This window comes from Maniola hyperantus, chromosome 22, assembly GCF_902806685.2.
Source record: "Maniola hyperantus chromosome 22, iAphHyp1.2, whole genome shotgun sequence".
Lineage (NCBI taxonomy): Eukaryota > Metazoa > Arthropoda > Insecta > Lepidoptera > Nymphalidae > Maniola > Maniola hyperantus.
In genome coordinates, this window is record NC_048557.2 from 5601257 (window position 1) to 5619758 (window position 18502).

The following is an 18502-nucleotide window of genomic DNA, read 5'->3' on the forward strand; positions in this document are numbered from 1 at the left end:
TGTCTGTCTGTCGGTGTGTCAAGAAACCTACAGGGTACTTCCCGTTGACCTAGAATCATGAAATTTGGCAGGTAGGTAGAACTTATAGCTGACATTTGGGGAAAAATCTGAATCCCGTGAATTTGTGGTTACATCACACAACAAAAATTACATTGTGGTCATGAACTAATAATTAGTATTTTCAATTTTCTAAGTAATATAACTATAATATCAAGTGGGGTATCATATGAAAGGTCTTCACCGGTGCATTCTAAAACAGATTTTTATTTATTTTTATGCATCATAGTTTTTAAATTATCGTGCAAAATGTCGAAAAAATACGACTGTAGTACGGAACCCTCGTTGCGCGAGCCTGACTCGCACTTGGCCGGCTTTTTTAAAAATATACTTACGTTTTTGTGTAGTTTCCGGGGTATTAGCGTCGGGGGCAATGCTCGGTTCATTTTCCAATACAAGTTGGTAGTAGCGACCTCGGAGACCCATTAGCTCTTCGTGCGTACCATCTTCTAGCACTTCGCCTTTCTCGATGAACACTATTCGGTTTGCGTTAAGCACAGTTGCTAATCTAGTATTAATTAAACCAAACAATATTAGTAACTAGACGATGCCCGTGACTTCGTCCGCGTGGATTTAGGTTTTTAAAAATCCCGTGGGAACTCTTTAATTTTCCGGGGTCAAAGTAGCCTATGGCTATGCCCTTCCCCGGGATGCAAGCTATCTCTGTACCGAATTTCATCATAATTGGTTAAACGGATGGGCCGTGAAAAGCTAGCAGCAGACAGATAGACAGACAGACCGACAGACAGACAGACACACTTTCGCATTATAATATTAATATGAATATGAATTTTATATCTGACTAGCTTATGCCCTCGACTTCGTCCACGTGGGCTACACAAATTTCAAACCCCTTAGGGGTTGAATTTTTAAAAAGCCTTTCTTAGCGGATGTCTACGTCATAATAGCTATTTGCATGCCAAATTTCAGCCCGCTTCGTCCAGTAGTTTGAGCTGTGCGTTGATAGCTCAGTCAGTCAGTCAGTCAGTTACCTTTTCGTTTTATTTAGTTATTTTTATACCTACAGCAAAGCGCGCGCCTTGACGTTGCATTTTTGGTTATTAAAAGCTCCGCACTATAGAAAACTCACTCCATATGTACGTCACCCCTTTGTACCATAGATACCTGTGGCTCACCATGATGGTGGTCCTGCCAGCAGCCGCGGCATCCAGCGCCCTCTGCACCTTGGCTTCACTTTGAGAATCCAATGCAGAAGTAGCTTCGTCCAGGATTAGGATCTTTGGTCTCCTTACTAAGGCACGAGCGATTGCGATACGTTGCTTCTGTCCCCCCGATAGTTGGGCGCCTCTTTCGCCTATTAATGTGTCGTAGCCCTGTATAGAAAAAAGTAGGTAGGTACTCAACTTCTTTTTGCTTTTTGTATACGATCTGTAAGCCTGGTAAATTTTGATATTGAAGAATATGATATTATTGGTGATGAAAAATTCTATAAAAAAAATTCGGCCAAGTGCGAGTCAGACTTGCGACTTCGTCCGCGTGGATTCAGGTTTTTTAAAAATCCCGTGGGAACTCTTTGATTTTCCGATATAAAGAGTCCGAAAAAATAATATAAAAAGAGATGGGACTCACATTAGGTAAGTGTTTGATGAAACTGTGACAGTAAGCTTGTTTTGACGCCATGATGATTTCCTCATCTGTACATTGTCGATTGCTCATTCTGAAAATTATTAAAAAATTTGAATCGACTGTTAGGCGGAACGAAGTTCGCCAGGGCAGCTAGTTAATTAATATTTACCGAATATTCTCCTTAATAGTCCCAGCAAAGAGCACTGGTTCCTGTCCAACCACAGCGACATGACTTCTGAAGTGATTCACGTTGAGATCCCTCAGATCATACCCTGATGCCGTCACCGACCCCACGTCAGGATCATACATCCTCTGGAGCAGTTGCAGCACTGTGGATTTTCCGCTTCCACTTGCGCCTACTAGCGCTACCGTCTCGTTGCGGCGTATCTTCAGGGAAAGGCCGTTTAGGACCTGGTTGGAATTATACTAATTAGTCAAGTAGGTAAGTAGTTTATTACATATCATATAATTTATTTATTTATTGAAAATCAGTACCCTTATTATAAATGCGAAAGTGTGTTTGTTGGTTTGTCCTTCAATCACGTCGCAACGGTGCAACGGATTGACGTGATTTTTTGCATTGGTATAGTTAAAGACCTGGAGAGTGACATGGGCTACTTTTTATCCCGGAAATTTAAAAAGTTCTGTGTGTGACGATATCTTGTATGGTACGGAACCCTTCGTGAGCGAGTCCGACTCGCACCTGGCCGGTTTTTTTAATACAGCCAGAAAGAAAAGTATCCCAATTCGTACTTTATATTTTCACCTGAACATCTGGTCGAGCAGGATATCTGAAGTATACGTCCTTTAACTCCATATTCCCATCCAATTCCGGTTTGCTGCCCTCTTCAGAAAGACTGTCAATGGTAGGTTTCCTGTCGATCACTGCAAATATCGCCCCTGCTGATGCGCGCGCGCTGGCCATCGCTTCAAGATGTGGAGCAGTTAGACCAACGTTTTGGGCGCCTTGGAGCACACTGAAGAATACCTGGAAACAAACATATCCACTTTTGTACACACTTTTTTTGGAGAGTGACTAGTTAAGGACTAATTTTATATGTCATGGCTTGTATTACTTATTTATTATTGTCATAATGTGTATTGTGTGTCCAATAAATAAATTAAAAAAAAAAAACGTTTTTCAACAAAGAAACGAGTCAGAATACTAATTATTATCTAGAAGAGGCCTACGAGTCTGTGTATTATAAAAACAAAATATATTTCTATAACTAGCTGCCCTCGCGAACTTCGTTCCGCCTAGCAGTCGATTCAATTTTTTTAAATTTTTCTCTCCATCCAACCATCCTCGTAGGTACTTCAAGGAATATTATAAAAAAATAATTAGCGAAATCGGTTCAGCTGTTCTCGAGATTTGCGATGAGCAACACATTCAGCGATTCGTTTTTATATTAGATAACATGGAGCAAAAATTCAGCCAGAGAACAATGGACCTTCCTGGATGTAAAAGAGTTCCACGGGTTTGGGCATCATCTAGTAATTTATAATCCACTTACAATCATGAGAACAGCGGGTGTATAGACCGGGTTCGGTTCATGCCTGCTTTCCAGGATCAGCGCCACGCCGTACCAGAAGGCGAGCGCGTACGTGGCGTAGATGATGAGCCACATGACGGCGCTACCTATCCCTGAGTACACCCCCTTACGTATGCCCATTTTCTTTGCTGGATGTAAGCGTTTCTCGTATCTGTCAAAAAATATGAAAAACAAGTCGTATTGGCCTAAGAGTCAGACCTTCCTTCACTACCCCTATCACCACACCGATTATAAATGTGAAAGTGTGTTTGTATGTTGGTTTGTCTTTCAATCACGTCGCAACGGAGCAACGCGACGGATCGACGTGTTTTTTCTGCATGGGGATTAAGATTAAGACCAGGGAGAGGGACATAGGCTACTTTTATCCCGAAAAATCAAAGAATTCATTCCCACGGGATTTTTAAAAACCTAAATCCACGCGTACGAAGTCGTGGGCATCAACTAGTCTAAATATATAAAAAGAAAAGGTGACTGACTGACTGACTGATCTATCAACGCACAGCTCAAATTAATGGACGGATCGGGCTGAAATTTGCCATGCTGATAGCTATTATGACGTAGATATCCGCTAAGAAAGGATTTTTGAAAAGTCAACTCCTAAGGGGTTAAAATAGAGGTTCCAAATTTGTATAGTCCACGCGGACGAAGTCGCGGGCATAAGCTAGTCTGTCAATAAATATGAAAAACAAGTCGTAGTGGCCTAATAGCCAGCGCATGCCAGACCTTCCTTATTTTATAAAAGCTGAAAGTTTCTCTGCATCAAACGTCCCCAAGGGAGAAAAGTTTGTTAAGATGTTTGTTTGGATCATGGTGGCTTTGGGAGAAAACAGGTAATAAAGTTGTAAAAATCTTACGTTCAATTATAAAGTCTAATTTTTTTATATTTTCACTGTACCTTCACCGTTACACCAAGTGATTTTTTAAACGCACACGACTCCGAAAAGTTAGAGGTGCATGCCTGGGGTCGCACCCTCGACCGCTGATTAGCAGGCGGACGTCCTAACCACTAGGCTATCACACTGTATACACGGTAAAATTTTAGCGATTTGCCCTCAGTAGTACTATCGAAATTTTGAGATAAACTTAAAAAATACAAATGCTTTGGTTATGAAATAATTAAAAAAAATCGACAACTGGAAAGTGCGAGAAACAATAGTAACTCCGTAGACGTAACGTGAATAGTAAGTAGGTCCACTCGAACCGCGCTCAATAAAGTGAAAAAGTTTAGAGCAAAATAAGCTCTCGCACGTAGTGATACGGCATAAAATAGCCTGCACGCACGCGGTATCGATTTTTGTTTTTCTCGATTGTAAATTTGACATTTTTGACTCTTACTACTCTACTTTTTGACACTAATTTTTTATATTTATAAATCGATTGTAATACCACGACAAAATCATTTTGCTTCGGGAAAACAACCTTAAAATTTCAGCGTGTATATTTGAGGCCAGAATAACAGAAAGGTGTCATTGAGGTCTTCTAATAGTACCTTTGTATCTCTTTCTCTTCGCCGCCAAAGGCGACGACTGTTCGTATCGCTGACAGCACCTCCTCAGCAACAACGCCAGCGATGCTGTAGGCTTTCAGCTCTTGAGTGGTCAGTGATGATTGTACCTGGAGAATTAAACAGAAATTATTTTTTATTTTATTTTATTGATCTTTACCGTTTATCTACAATACTCTACATGTAAGACCATACCTTGGCCACGACAGCAGTGGTAGCTATAATGATGGGCGCACACGACAGGATGACCAGCGTCAGCTCCCAGCCGTACGCGAACGATATGATCACAGCGGTCACGAACGACATCACCAGGTACACGAACATTGGCACCTTCTCGCCGATACCTTCGCGGTATTTCTCCACGTCACTGCAAACAAGGAAGTACTACAGAACGACAATAAATCTTACGCGGCAAACGGCGAGGGGACACCGTGCAGGTGTGCAGGGCGTCCCCTCGCCCCATACCCCGATTGTCATCTCGACCTGTCGCGTTCTATACTTAAAATTTCAATACAACAACCAGTGGTAGATGCATCCGACTATTCGAAAGCGCTTTTGAAAGTTTAGTTGAATAAAAAATATAATTATTTATTTAATACAGTAAAGTATTCAGAACGGTATCAATATGATTCTGTTGTCTAATTTATTTTCAGTTTACGTATAGATGCGATAGTTTCCCCCAGTTTTGTTTTTCCATTTTATTTTAAGTAGGTATTTCCTACCAATAAAATAATTGTATCTAAGTAGTTGTGACAAAACTATTTACTTAATCTTTGTTAAATTCTACCATAAACAAAAAACTAAGTCTTTTGTAAATTCTGACATTCCATACAAGTAGGTAGTATCTCTCGACCAATCCGCAATTGACCGGCGTGGTAGACTGTGGCCGGACCCTTCTCACTCTAAGAAGAGATCCGTGCGTCCGTGCTCAGTGGTGGGCTGGCGATGGGTTGATTGCGTTGATACATCTAATGGTCCTTCGAACCGGATTCTAGAGAAAGTTCTGTTGTTTTAAATAGACAAGGCTTGTATCTAGATGTTATGAAATGGACACTTACTCTGAAACCTTCGTCGCGAAATTCATAGATGTATTCAGGTCATACCACGTGATATCTTGACGTAACACGGCTTCTAAGAATCTTTTTTTTACTCTATCAATCTGGAAATATAAGAAAAGCATCATCTAAATATATACAATAAAAGTAAAAAGACTGACATACTGATCTATCAACGCACAGCTCAAACTACTGGACGAAATTTGGCATCCAGATAGCTATTATAGCAGATGAAGTAGACATTTTTTGAAAACTTAACCCCCAATGGAATAAAATAGGGGTTCACGGGTATAAGCTAGTTAGTTATAATATATTCTTCAATGTAAATACTGCTTAGTTCTTTTGGTCAGTTTATTTAGCTGTGAAGGATCATTTGTGCGAAGAAAAAAAAGCCTTGGTGGTTCAATAAAAAAATAAAAACATCGTGAGGAAATCTTCTGGGCTAAGTGTTCTCCATATCCAAGGGGGTGTAAAATCTGTCAATCTGCGCCTGGCCGGCGGATGGACCGCGCTCATTAGTGGGCTGGCGATGGGTTGAGGATAATGATAAACCGCATTATGCTCACCTGTCGAAGCGCAGCGTAGTTGAAAAGGTCCACGCTGATCGCCGACACAATGAACTGCAGTACGGAGAACACGGTGCAGCCTATGCCGAACGCCTGCGAATCCTCATACAACGCCCGGCGGTTCTCTTCGCGGCTCGCGTTTGTACTGTACATAAAGAAAATACAAAGCATGAGAATTGGACATACATTTTTTTAAATTGATAGACTAGCGCTTGGCTGCAATCAGACCTGGTGGCAAGTGATGATGGAGCCTAAGATAGAGAGTGTTTGCCTAGAAGATGTCTATTTATTCTTGACTTCAAGGTACCCATATTAAACTGATACTGGAAGGGTTAGCGGTTCGAATTAGAAACGAGGAAGCAACTTGCCTCGTACGTGTCCGTGGAGTTTGACTACGTACGGGTGCAGCTGCAAAACTTGACGATACCTTGTAGCACAATAGTAGAAACGTAGGTACCTAGGTACTTAGTTAAGTACTTATACCAAAGAAGAAGCTACAGAGATGACGCTCTACAACGCCGAAATCTCATTCTAAATGTCGACCTACAATATTTCTTGCCGGCTACTGTACTTATCGGAGTTATGTGCGTTTTAAGTAATTAAAATATCACTTGCTTTAACGGTGAAGAAAACATCGTGAGGAAACCTGCATGCCTAAGAGTTCTCCATAATGTTCTCAAAGGTGTATGAAGTCTGCCAATCCGCACTTGGCTCACGTGGTAGACTATGGCCAAAACCCTTCTCACTCTGAGAGGAGACCCGTTCTCTATAGTGAGCCGGCGATGGGTTGATCATGAATGAACTGTTTTTTTTTTATTTATTCAGATACAAGTTAGCCCTTGACTGCAATCTCACCTGGTGATAAGTGACGATGCAGTCTAAGATCGAAGCGGGCTAACCTGGAAGGGGTATGCCAGTTTTTTTTAGTAAACCCATGCCCCTTTGGTTTCTACACGGCATCGTACCGGAACGCTAAATCGCTTGGCGGCACGGCTTTGCCGGTAGGGTGGTAACTAGCCACGGCCGAAGCCTCCCACCAGACCAGACCAGAAATAAAGAAAATATAAAATTCCTAATTCCTGCCAGGAATCGAACCCGGAACCTCCCACTAATAAGATCACAGCGCTTACCACTGCGCCAGGGAGGTCGTCAATTATTTGACGACGGTGGATTTAGTATAAAAACTCACAGTATCCTGCCGCCGCCGAACCACGCGATCGTTAGGGTCGGTGTAGACGTGCCGTTCATCACCGTGCGGTCGATCAGGAGCGACGTGAACTCTCCGCAGATGATGACGCCCACCGGCACGAACAGCCCGCCTCAGCGGCTGTTCGTACGGCGAGGAGAGTCGCGAAGATGATGCCCGCGACCAGTAGGATAAACTCCCATGGTTTTGCGAACTTAAACTGCATTGGACCCTTCCGTATTGCTCAGATAGACAGACACACTACTAGATCCTATGAGGCAGTGGCCGTTTATCCATTCGGACGTAAGGAATCCTGAAAATAAATAATCAAGCAACAAAACTCACAGTATCCTGCCGCCGCCGAACCACGCGATCGTTAGGGTCGGTGTAGACGTGCCGTTCATCACCGTGCGGTCGATCAGGAGCGACGTGAACTCTCCGTAGATGATGACGCCCACCGGCACGAACAGCCCGCTGAGAGTCGCGAAGATGACGCCCGCGACCAGCAGGATAAACTCCCATGGTTTTGCAAACCTAAACTGTATTGGGCCATTTTAGAAAAATCCTAGAGAGGTTTAAACTAGCTGAAGCCCACGACTTCGTTCGCGTGGATTTAGGTTTAAAAAATTCTATTGTAAATCTTTAATGTCATTTTCCAGGTCTTTAACGATATCCATCAGAAAATCAGGGTAATCCATTGCTCCGTTGCGACGTTATTAAAGGACAAACCAACAAAAGTTTGAACGTTTGGAATTTTTATACATCATAGAAAAATGTACATAGGATATTTTGTACTCATAGCGGAAAAAATATAAAGCAACACAGACGAAGTCACGGCCATCAGCTAGTCTATATATTATGTAAAAGGAAAAGACTGACTGACCGACTGATTTATCAACGTACAGGTCAAAGTACTGGACGGATTGGGCTGAAATTTGGCATGCAGATATAGCTATAATGATGTAGAGTGTAGACATAAAGAAGTTTTGAAAATTCAAAAACAGGGGTTCTGTTTAGTCCACGCGGACGAAGTCGCGAACTTAAACTAGTATAATATAAGTAAAAAGGTATAATATTATTTTATTGAATACTTACAAGCCTAAACCAAGAAACCGCTGGTGCTTGACTATTGGGATCCGAGCTGGAAATACAAAAACTTTCCGTAAGTTCTATTGTTATATTATTTTAAGCAACGGTTGATGAAGTGTCTTCTAAATTAGTTGGTGTAAGTGATTGAAGAAGAAAGAAAGATGTTTATTTTAAATTTAGGTCGAAACAGAATGCACGACAGCAACGCAGCGCGACGCAACGGTGGCATTTCCAACGTGGCTCAGTGGACCTAGAAGTTCCAATACAAGTACTTAACGCACGCTGGAGCCACGCAAGCCACGCTTCTGCAGTAACGTGCTGTCAGAACTGCAGTTTCTATACAGTAACCGGCAAGAAAATGTATTGTACATCGACCTTTAGAATGAGATTTCGGCTTTGTCGGTCTCAACGACAGAGACAACGCTCTACGAAACCGTTATCTATTTCTAAAGGTCGATGTACAATATTTTCTGCCACGTACTGTACTCCAGTTTTCCTTAGCTTTCTCAAAACATAAACAAATCGCAGAAACATTCTCGGAAAAATGCGGAAGCGACGCGAATTGCTCGGCGATTTAGACCTTCTGTAGTAAGATGGGTCGCGTGCAGTGCACTTCTTACGCATTTCAACGAGAAGTTACTTGATTATCTTTTGAGTCAGTTAAAGAAAAATAAACGATAGTGCTTCATACAATTCCTTGGTTTATAAACTGACGCGCACGTGCGCGTTTAGCTGTGCAATTTTCATTGCGCGTTGTGTTATGGCTTAGTCATTCTGTGATCGATATGGAAAGCGCAAGCTAGCATCTAGTTGATTCATACCGTTTGAATCGTTCCATATCCAAGGGAAAAGCTAAAAAAATATCCTCGGTCTGCTGCAGAAACCATTTAATTATTTAGTACTGGATAGAAGCAGGTGTAGCTCAGTGCGACTTAATAATACACAAGAAACAACAAAATAATCGTCTTCTTCTTCTCTGCTAAATATAAAAAGACTGATCTATCAACGCACAGCTCAAACTACTGGACGGATCGGGCTGAAATTTGGCATGCAGATAGCTATTATATACTTATACTTAGCTATAAAAGATTTTTGAAAATTACAACCCGTAAGTATACCTACGTTCTTCTTGTAATTTTTTATCAAAGATGAAACGCAGTATTTAGGCAATGAGGATCTAGGTATCCAGGTATAGTGGTGCATATTTCTTGCTTTTTTTGCATGTGTATAGGGACCTAGTATACCTACTACTATAGTAGCGGGAAGGTGCGTAACATAGGGCACTAATCTGCTTCTAGTGGATTATAGCAAATCAAGTTTGTTGTTCCTTGACTATCTAAATTTATCTTAATTTAATTCACTTAAATTCTTTCAGAGAATTTCGGAGGGGGAGTTAGGTTTCTAAATCACCATTCCTAAATCGTGCACGAAAATCAAAACTTAAACTGATCTAAATACATACTCGTAGATAGTGCCACGTCTTTCCCTGTGGAAGAGTACTTCATATAGTCCTATCAGCTTAAATTAAAGCTCTATTTTCTAGGATAGCGATTCAATAATACCTATTATGCCTATTCACTCTTGACTTGACGTGAGGGTAAATCGCTAAAAGAACGACGCAGCGATGGAAAACCTCCCCTCCCCCCCCAGGTAGACGGATGACATCAGACGAGTCGCTAAAAGCCGCTGGATTCAGGCGGCGCAAGACCGTGGAGTGTGGAAGTCCCTACAAGAGTAAGCTAGTCTGAAGTAAGTAAAGAGCGTATCTTCAGCTAATTTTAACGGCAAGTTTAACACAGATTTGTTTCACGATCGGATATTATTTTTTCTTTTTAAAAAGAATAGTAGCCATGTATTCTTCCCCTTTCCTCTCCAACTAAGCGTAAAGCTTGTGCTAGGAGTAGGTACCTACGACAATAGTGCAACGGGCGGGGTGTGAACCGTCGACCTTTCGGTTTTCAGTCCACTCATTTACCCGTTGAGCTATTGAGGCTCTATATATACAATGTAAGTAATATTATAAAAGAAAAATGTATTGGGAGGCTGTTTCTTGGCATTCTTCCAACTGAAAACAGTCTTTTACGTGAATTGCGAAACATCCAACTTGTTCACTTAGCTGCCGTAGTTCTTTGGTTACGTAACTTTGTATTAAGTATTTTATGATACTCATATACCTACTTGCTTTGATATCGCGTTTCATTCTGATTCATCATCATCATCATCATCATCCTCAACCGATAGACGTCTACTGCTGGACACGTCCACATGCCACGGTCTTGCGACGCCTGACTCCAGCTACTCCCTGCGACTCGTCTGATGTCTCATTCTGATTAGTGATCCATATTACAGTGTAAATGATAAAAGAGAGTGGTAATGTACTTACGCTGTTTCCTCCTTGTAAGCTTTCTCAGCAAGATAAGCGGAGTGCTGAGCGAGCGAGCCGATCGTAAGCGAGTTCTGGCGAAAGCTCAGCGCCAACGCCGGCCGCTGATGGTCCCTACTGAACCTTTGAACGCTCCTCACGGACTCATTGCGTTTCATTCTTGGGTTAACCGCTCTGAAAAATATTATGTTATTATCACTAACCTTAAGTAAGTAGTATAAGAACAGTTTATCGGTCAATCTAAAGAAAAGAAAAATGAAAAGAAAGAAGAAAAGAAGCTTGAAAGAGATACCTACTCAAAAAAATGATGATTGGATTTTATTCAAATTAGTTAGATAGTATCTCTCAGTAAAGGTCACTATCTAGGAAAAGGTCACCATTTACATGCGGAAGTATCACCTATGATAAATTTTGGAGAGAATGTAGTGCACCTATGTGTTATAAAATATATCGAGGGTTCGATCCCGGGCACGCACCTCTAAATTTTCGGAGATACCTACATATGTGCGTTTTAAGCAATTATAAAAATCTGATGAAGGAAAACATCGCGAGAAAACCTGCCTCGGCCATCTTAAACCACACAAATCACGTGCTCGTGATAAATATTCATTGCTATATACTTCTTTCAATGAAGTGGCAATGGGCAGGGCACATAATGGATCCGAGACATGGTCGCTAAATATGGGGCATCATAAGAAAACTCGGGCGATGAAGAGAGCTATGCTTGGAGTTTCTTTACATGATCAAATCAGAAATGAGGAGATCCGTAGGAGAACCAGAGCAACCAACAAAATTAAACGGATTGCGAAGCTGAAGTGATAATGGGCAGAGCACAAGGTGCTAGAGTCTCGCATCGGAAATCGCAGCGTTGGTAGACCATATTACTTAACTTACCATTTCAATACAGTCACACAGAATTTTAATATCTTTAGGTAAAACATTAACATAATGTTCATTTGATATTTATCTAAAAACAAAACGAATCCCCATAATAATTTTATAATTAGTATATAAAATAAACACAACAATAATTTTAACGCCACATTAACTTATTTTGACATTGTTTTGACTTACCTAAGTACCTACCTGCCTACGTCTTTTTTGCTGTGCTTTTTTTCATTTTTAACTTAAACAAATTTTTTTCTGAGATCTAGTTCTATGTTTTTGTCTCATTTTTAGGGTTCCGTGTCTCAAAAGGAAAAAGAAACCCTTATACGATCACTTCGTTGTCTGTCTGTCGTGTCTGTCAAGAAACCTACAGGGTACATCCGGCAAGTAGGTAGGTAGCTCTTATAGCAGAAGGGGAAAAATCCGAAAACCGTAAATTTGTGGTGTAGTAGGTACCTACATCACAAAAAAAATATTAAAATGTGTTCATGAACAAATAATTAGTATTTTCAACTTTCAATGTAAGTTAAAATTATGTAAGTACATACATAATGTGGTATCAGAAAGGGCTTTACCTGTACATTCTAAAATAGATTTTTATTTATTTTTTTAAGCATAGTACCTATAGTATAGTTTTTGAATTATCGTGCAAAAAGCCGAAAAAATACGACTTTAGTACGGAACCCTCGGTGCGCAAGCCTGACTCGCGCTTGACCGGTTTTTATGACGTGTCATGTAACTAATTTATTAATAAGTAAACTTTTTTCTGTGATCTAGTTCTTACGTATATATTACTTTCATATTACTTTTTTGTCTCATTTTGAATGTTCCGTACCCGAAGGGTGCCAACGGACCCTACTAAGCCTCCGCTGTCCGTCCGTCCGTCTGTCTCCCTGCGACTCGTCTGATGTCATCCGTCCACCTAGTGGGGGTCTTCCAACGCTTCGCCTTCCGGTGCGAGGTCACCATCCCAGCACCTTGAGACCCCAACGTATCATTCAAAAAAAAAGAACCCCCAACGTCTATCGGTTTTCCGAACTATGTGCCCTGCCCATTGCCACTTCAGCTTCGCAACCCGTTGAGCTATATGTCGGTTACCCTAGTTCTCCTACGGATCATCTCATTTTATTATTTAACTAGCTCATGCTCGCGACTTCGTCCGCGTGGACTACAAAATTTCAAAACCCTATTTCACCCCCTTGGGAGTTGAATTTTCAAAAATCCTTAGCGGATGCCTACGTCATAATGGCTATCTGCATGCCAAATTTCCGCTCGATCCGTCCAGTAGTTTGAGCTGTGCGTTGATAGATCAGTCAGTCAGTCTGTCAGTCACCTTTTCCTTTTATATATTCAGATAATAAATAATAATAATACTTAAGAAGATCTTTTTCATGCAAAAATAACACTAAAGAACTGTTAAAGTAAGGATACATTTACAAGAGCACGAGAGAATCGATTGATATAAAACTCGCATCACTGCATTGCGACGCAGTGCTGCAAGCTCGCTGACTACTGGTTAGGTCCTATTGCCATGTTGACTTTAGTGCAGATTGCAGAAGCAATAGGGTTCCTTGTGCCTTGGTGGTTATCGCAACACATACACGCTATACAATCATCATTATCATCATGCTCAACCCATCGCCGGCTCACTACAGCGCACGGGTCTCCTCTCAGAGTGAGAAGGGCTTTGGCCACAGTCTACCACGCCGGCCATGTGCGGATTGATAGACTTCGCACACCTTTGAGAACATTATGGAGAACTCCTCATGCAGGTTTCCTTACAATGATTTCTTTCACCGGTAAAGCGAGTGATATTTAATTAATTAAAACGCACATAACTCCGAAAAGGTGCGTGCTCGGGATCGAACCTCGGATTAGAAGGCGGATGTCTTAACCACTAGGCTATCACAGCTTAATGAGCTTATTAAAGATTTATCATTAGGAATAGGCTATTGTGGGCAGTGTGACCTAGTTTCGACATCGCTAATCAGTCGATTACCTACGCTGGCTAAGCAACGTTGGCCAATAGATAACTGGATGGCTTAGAAAGTCTGAATTTGGCCTTCAGATATATCCAAGGCTTCGTCGGAAACACGTGACGTCACAGCAGAAATGAAGGTTACATAATGTACATGAATATTGACCAGCAGCGCTGAAACAGCCGTTTGCACGTGCTTATAAATTGATTGCCAAATAAATTAAACGTGACGAGTTTTGAAATAAACTTTTATATAAGTCCCGCAAATTGCTATGGCGCTGGAACCATGTCTCATTAACATCGAAATGACGTCATTTTGACGTCAGCCGAAATAAAAATATACCATCAGCTCGAAACTTCAGTCTAGTGTTGACGTCACCAAAATAGCGACCACGCGCATTAGCAATTTGCGAGACATACTGCGCTATATTTTGTTTCACTAAAGCGAATTTGAAATGAGTTTCGTCTCCTCTGCTAGGTTATAGCCATAGGTAAGTATAATCCGCGACAGGTAAGGTTGAGATGACAAACGGGGTATGAAGCGGGGGGGGACCCGCACGTCACTCGCGCTCGCTTACACCGTGTCAGCACCTCCGAAGCCTCCAACCAGTCTATACCAGAAATTTGGAAATTATTAAATTCCAAACCTCTGCCGGAAATAGAACCCGAGGCCTCCCACTAACAAGACCACAGCGCTTACCACTGCGCCAGCTCAATTTTTTCATATCTCAAAAGGAAAGTCTGTCTCTCCGTCTTGTCAGTTAAAAACCTATAGAGTACTTCCCGTTGACCTAGAATCATGAAATTTGGCAGGCAGGTAGGTCTTATAGCACAACTCATAAGTAAAGGAAAAAAAATCGAAAATTATGAATTTGTGGCTACATCTAAGTATATAAAAGGAAAAGGTGACTGACTGACTGACTGATCTATCAACGCACAGCTCAAACTACTGGAAGGATCGGGCTGAAATTTGGAATGCAGATAGCTATTATGACGTAGGCATCCGCTTAGAAAGGATTTTTGAAAATTCAACCCCTAAGGGGGTAAAATAGGGGTTTGGAATTTGTGCAGTCCACGCAGACGAAGTCGCGGGCATAAGCTAGTCACAAAAAAAATTAAAACGTGTCAACGAAAAAATTTGCTTATACCTACTAAATCTCATATAGACGGCGCAGTCCGTCATTAACTTGCAGTGTTCTACATAAAAGTGTTAGATATACCTTGTACCTTTCGTGTGCGAGTCCTACTCGCACTTGACCGGTTTTTCAAAATGTCGACCTGCCAGTAAATAGGTAGGCAAGTACCCAAACTAATGCTTACTCTAGCTGCGAACCCTGTGCACACTGCACGCTACTGGTAGTTAGTACATCAATAGTACTTATTACGTAGAAAAAGTCCGTTACGTCACAGGAAACGAAAAACTTACATAACACAATAACGTCAATGAAAATTCCGCACCTGCCTACTATGCGTTACAATTAAGAAGAAAGGTATAGCGCCGAAGAAATAGGGATCAAATTCGCTCGCCCCAGATAATAATAGCAAAGTCACTGGCAGAAACATTTGGCTTGTTACAATACGATTATAACAAGTCCTATGCAGTTTTGGCTGGCCCTTGATCTAGATTAATTTTGTTAACCGAAATAAAACTGTCTACCGTCTGGCGATCTGATGATAATATCTAGTAAGAGTTTAAAATAATTTGTTTTACTTAATTAAAACATTAAAAAATTACTTAGTCAAGTGTCTTTATATTTTAACAATTATTATTTATTAAACTTTAAGATCTAGCGCGATCTAGTTTTATCCCCGCAAAATCTGTGAAAAACTACATAGAAGCGCGCGTACGGCGGAATTAATTCCGCGCCGCATAAAACGCACCGCAACTCGCCGCACCGTGTTTGGCAGGGGGTTGCCACGTGTCAATGCACGACGTGATTTTTAATTATATTCTGAAGAAAATATTAAAAAATTTACACTTTACATTTTTTCGTAAGATTTTTTGCAGCTTTGTTACCACCAAACCAAATCCACCGTGATCCAACTTCATACTTCGCTGATCGTTCCGCCCAGTGTTGGGTATACCCATAGAGCAACCTAATACGCAGAAATTTTTCAGCTTTTATAAAATAACGAAGGTCTGGCCCTTCTCTCTAATAGATTGAACGCTATATAATATTGTTTTTAACTAAATTTCTGAAATAGTGCCTTTGACTGATAAGGATTTTATCCATTGAGTGGTGCATTTATATACTTCAAATATTTGCCGAGACAGCGTAAGTAGTAGAAGTTATAGGTACCTACGCCTATAGACGGATAAACACTTATCTTTAGTGTATCTTTACTAAATTGAAGGTATTTGTACAAAATTGTTTGTTTATTTGTTTGTCTTGTATAAAAGTTGCTATGTGATTGAAGGACAAACCAACAAACAAAGTGGTAAGTGATAGTGCAGTCTAAGATGGAAGCGGGCTAACCTGGAAGGGGCATGGCAGTTTTTGTTCATTAAGCCTATACCCCCTTTGGTTTCTACAACCCTAATCGAATTTAGGAACGCTAAATCGCTTGGCGGAACGACTTTGCCGGTAGGGTGATAACTACCCACAGCCGAAGCTTATATTATCCTATCTATGAACACCTTATATATCACTGTAATATGATTTATAGGAAAAACAAAGAACGATTTGTAATTGTACGTGGTACAAATTGACAATGTCGGAAAAGCGTTTCACTCTGATCACTCGCGGCCTACTGCCTAAACTAGCGGCACGCTATGATGGCCGGTTTGACGTTTGTCCGCTCATGAAGTTCCGTATTAATTGATAACGACTTTGAAGGAAATAATTATTGTATTACTTTATTGACGATAGTGATGTGCAGAGATTCATAAATTTTATCGAATGTAGTTTTAGGTTTAGGACTCAAAATTTATTTATTAAATTGATTTCTTAAATGTATACAAGTGTAGAAAAATCAGTTTGCACCATTTAAGGGGTGAATGTACTTGTGAATATGAACAATTTTCACTATGTGGACAAACCTCTGAAATCGCAAAAAAATATCAATAAATTTTTAAAAATGGAATCTAATACGATCGTCACATAGGATCGCTGGCTAGCACAACTACTACCTCCGGCAAACTCGCGTCAATGCTCAATGCAAAACAAAGCAGTTTCGAATTGACGTTGCTTCGAAAAGTATAAACTGTCAGTGCAATGCGATTGTGATATAGTTTTGACCTGGCTTTGGATTTCAAATATTGATACTGCATTACTGTTGACCCTTGCTCGTTAATTTGGACTCTGTTCAAGCCCTTTGTTGTGGATTTCGTCGATATGACCGAACGTACGCAGAGAACTGTTCTAAATAGTCAGACACGTGAGTTCCTAATACGCCTTCGTAACTATTTCGATCGTGAAGCTCAAAATGGAGGGCCAATTTTACCTATAACGTCAGTGGTTGAACGCGTAGCTGATGCGCTTAATATTGGACAACGAACTGTTAGACGGATAACTAAAAAAAATATGGCGAGACTGGCACAGAAGAAAATAAACTTCACACACCAAAAAAGAGAAAACGAGCAAAACCAGTCGTAGGCATCGATAGCTTTGATGCCGATGCTATCCGAAGACATGTTTACGGCTACTATTTACAGAAGGAGTATCCAACAAGAAAAAAGTTGGTGCATTCACTGAAGGAAGCTGGATTATTCTTCGGTGGGGAAAGTTCTTTAACGAAGATTTTGAAGACCATTGGATTTCGATACAAAAATGTAACAAACGCAAAATATTGATGGAAAGATTTGATATAGCGATGGCAAGGTATACTTTTTTACGGCAAGTGAAAGAAATCAAAAATTGGCAAAATGTTGTGTTCTTGGATGAAACATGGCTTAATGCTAACCATACTGTAGGCCGTTCTTGGAACGATGACACAGCAGCATCTACTTCCAAAGTTCCTGTAGGAAAAGGATCGCGACTTATAATTTGTCACGCCGGAACCATCAACGGGTTTGTCGAAGGTTCTCTCATGGCTTTTGCGTCAAAAACCACTGGAGACTATCATGAAGACATGAATGGAGAAAAGTTTACTGAATGGTTTACCTCAATGTTGTGTAGCCTCCCTGAACCATCTATTATAATAATTATGGACAACGCCCCATACCACTCGATGCAAATTGACAAGCCACCTGCCCAATCCCAAAAGAAAGCTGATATCGTCGCATGGCTTCGTAAAAATGGCGTAGATGCAAACATGAATATGTTAAAAGCGGAATTAGTACGTCTTTTAAAAGAAAACAAACCAACCAAGATCCGATACGTCATTGACGAAATAGCATTAGAACATGGGCACAGAGTTATACGGTTACCGCCTTACCATTGTGAGTATAATGCGATTGAGTTGGTGTGGGCTCAAATTAAGGGATATGCTGCAAGACACAATACAGAACCCCCATTTACCACAAAAAAAATGCTAAAATTATTAGAAGAAGCTTGTGAACATGTGACTAAAGGAGACTGGGAAAAGGTTGTGAATAGAACTGTTAAATTAATAAGGGAAGATTATGAAAGAGATGTGAAAATAGATAATATTATAGAAAACGAACATATAATTATTAATGTATGTGATGATAGCAGTGACGACAGTGAAAATAGT

The 18502-nt window shown here is 40.7% G+C and overlaps 1 protein-coding gene across 2 annotated transcripts in view; it reads right to left on the bottom strand.

The window, feature by feature from the left end:
* Mdr49 (Multi drug resistance 49) overlaps positions 1 to 18502 on the bottom strand; it is a 33016-nt gene that overhangs the window by 11760 nt on the left and 2754 nt on the right. The window contains exons 2-15 of one of the 2 annotated variants that reach the window (XM_034980651.2): positions 10981 to 11154; positions 10060 to 10083; positions 8604 to 8649; positions 7854 to 8047; positions 6323 to 6467; positions 5760 to 5860; positions 4897 to 5068; positions 4687 to 4811; positions 3159 to 3348; positions 2411 to 2632; positions 1814 to 2055; positions 1648 to 1735; positions 1183 to 1391; positions 393 to 565 (exon numbers count right to left, since the gene is read on the bottom strand). In XM_034980651.2, coding sequence (XP_034836542.1) covers positions 393 to 565; positions 1183 to 1391; positions 1648 to 1735; positions 1814 to 2055; positions 2411 to 2632; positions 3159 to 3348; positions 4687 to 4811; positions 4897 to 5068; positions 5760 to 5860; positions 6323 to 6467; positions 7854 to 8047; positions 8604 to 8649; positions 10060 to 10083; positions 10981 to 11138 — 2089 coding nt within the window. In that variant the 5' untranslated portion in view covers positions 11139 to 11154. Of the gene's footprint in view, positions 1 to 392; positions 566 to 1182; positions 1392 to 1647; positions 1736 to 1813; positions 2056 to 2410; positions 2633 to 3158; positions 3349 to 4686; positions 4812 to 4896; positions 5069 to 5759; positions 5861 to 6322; positions 6468 to 7511; positions 7636 to 7853; positions 8048 to 8603; positions 8650 to 10059; positions 10084 to 10980; positions 11155 to 18502 lie in introns of those variants that run through there. The other variant, XM_034980653.2, reaches the window with a different exon arrangement.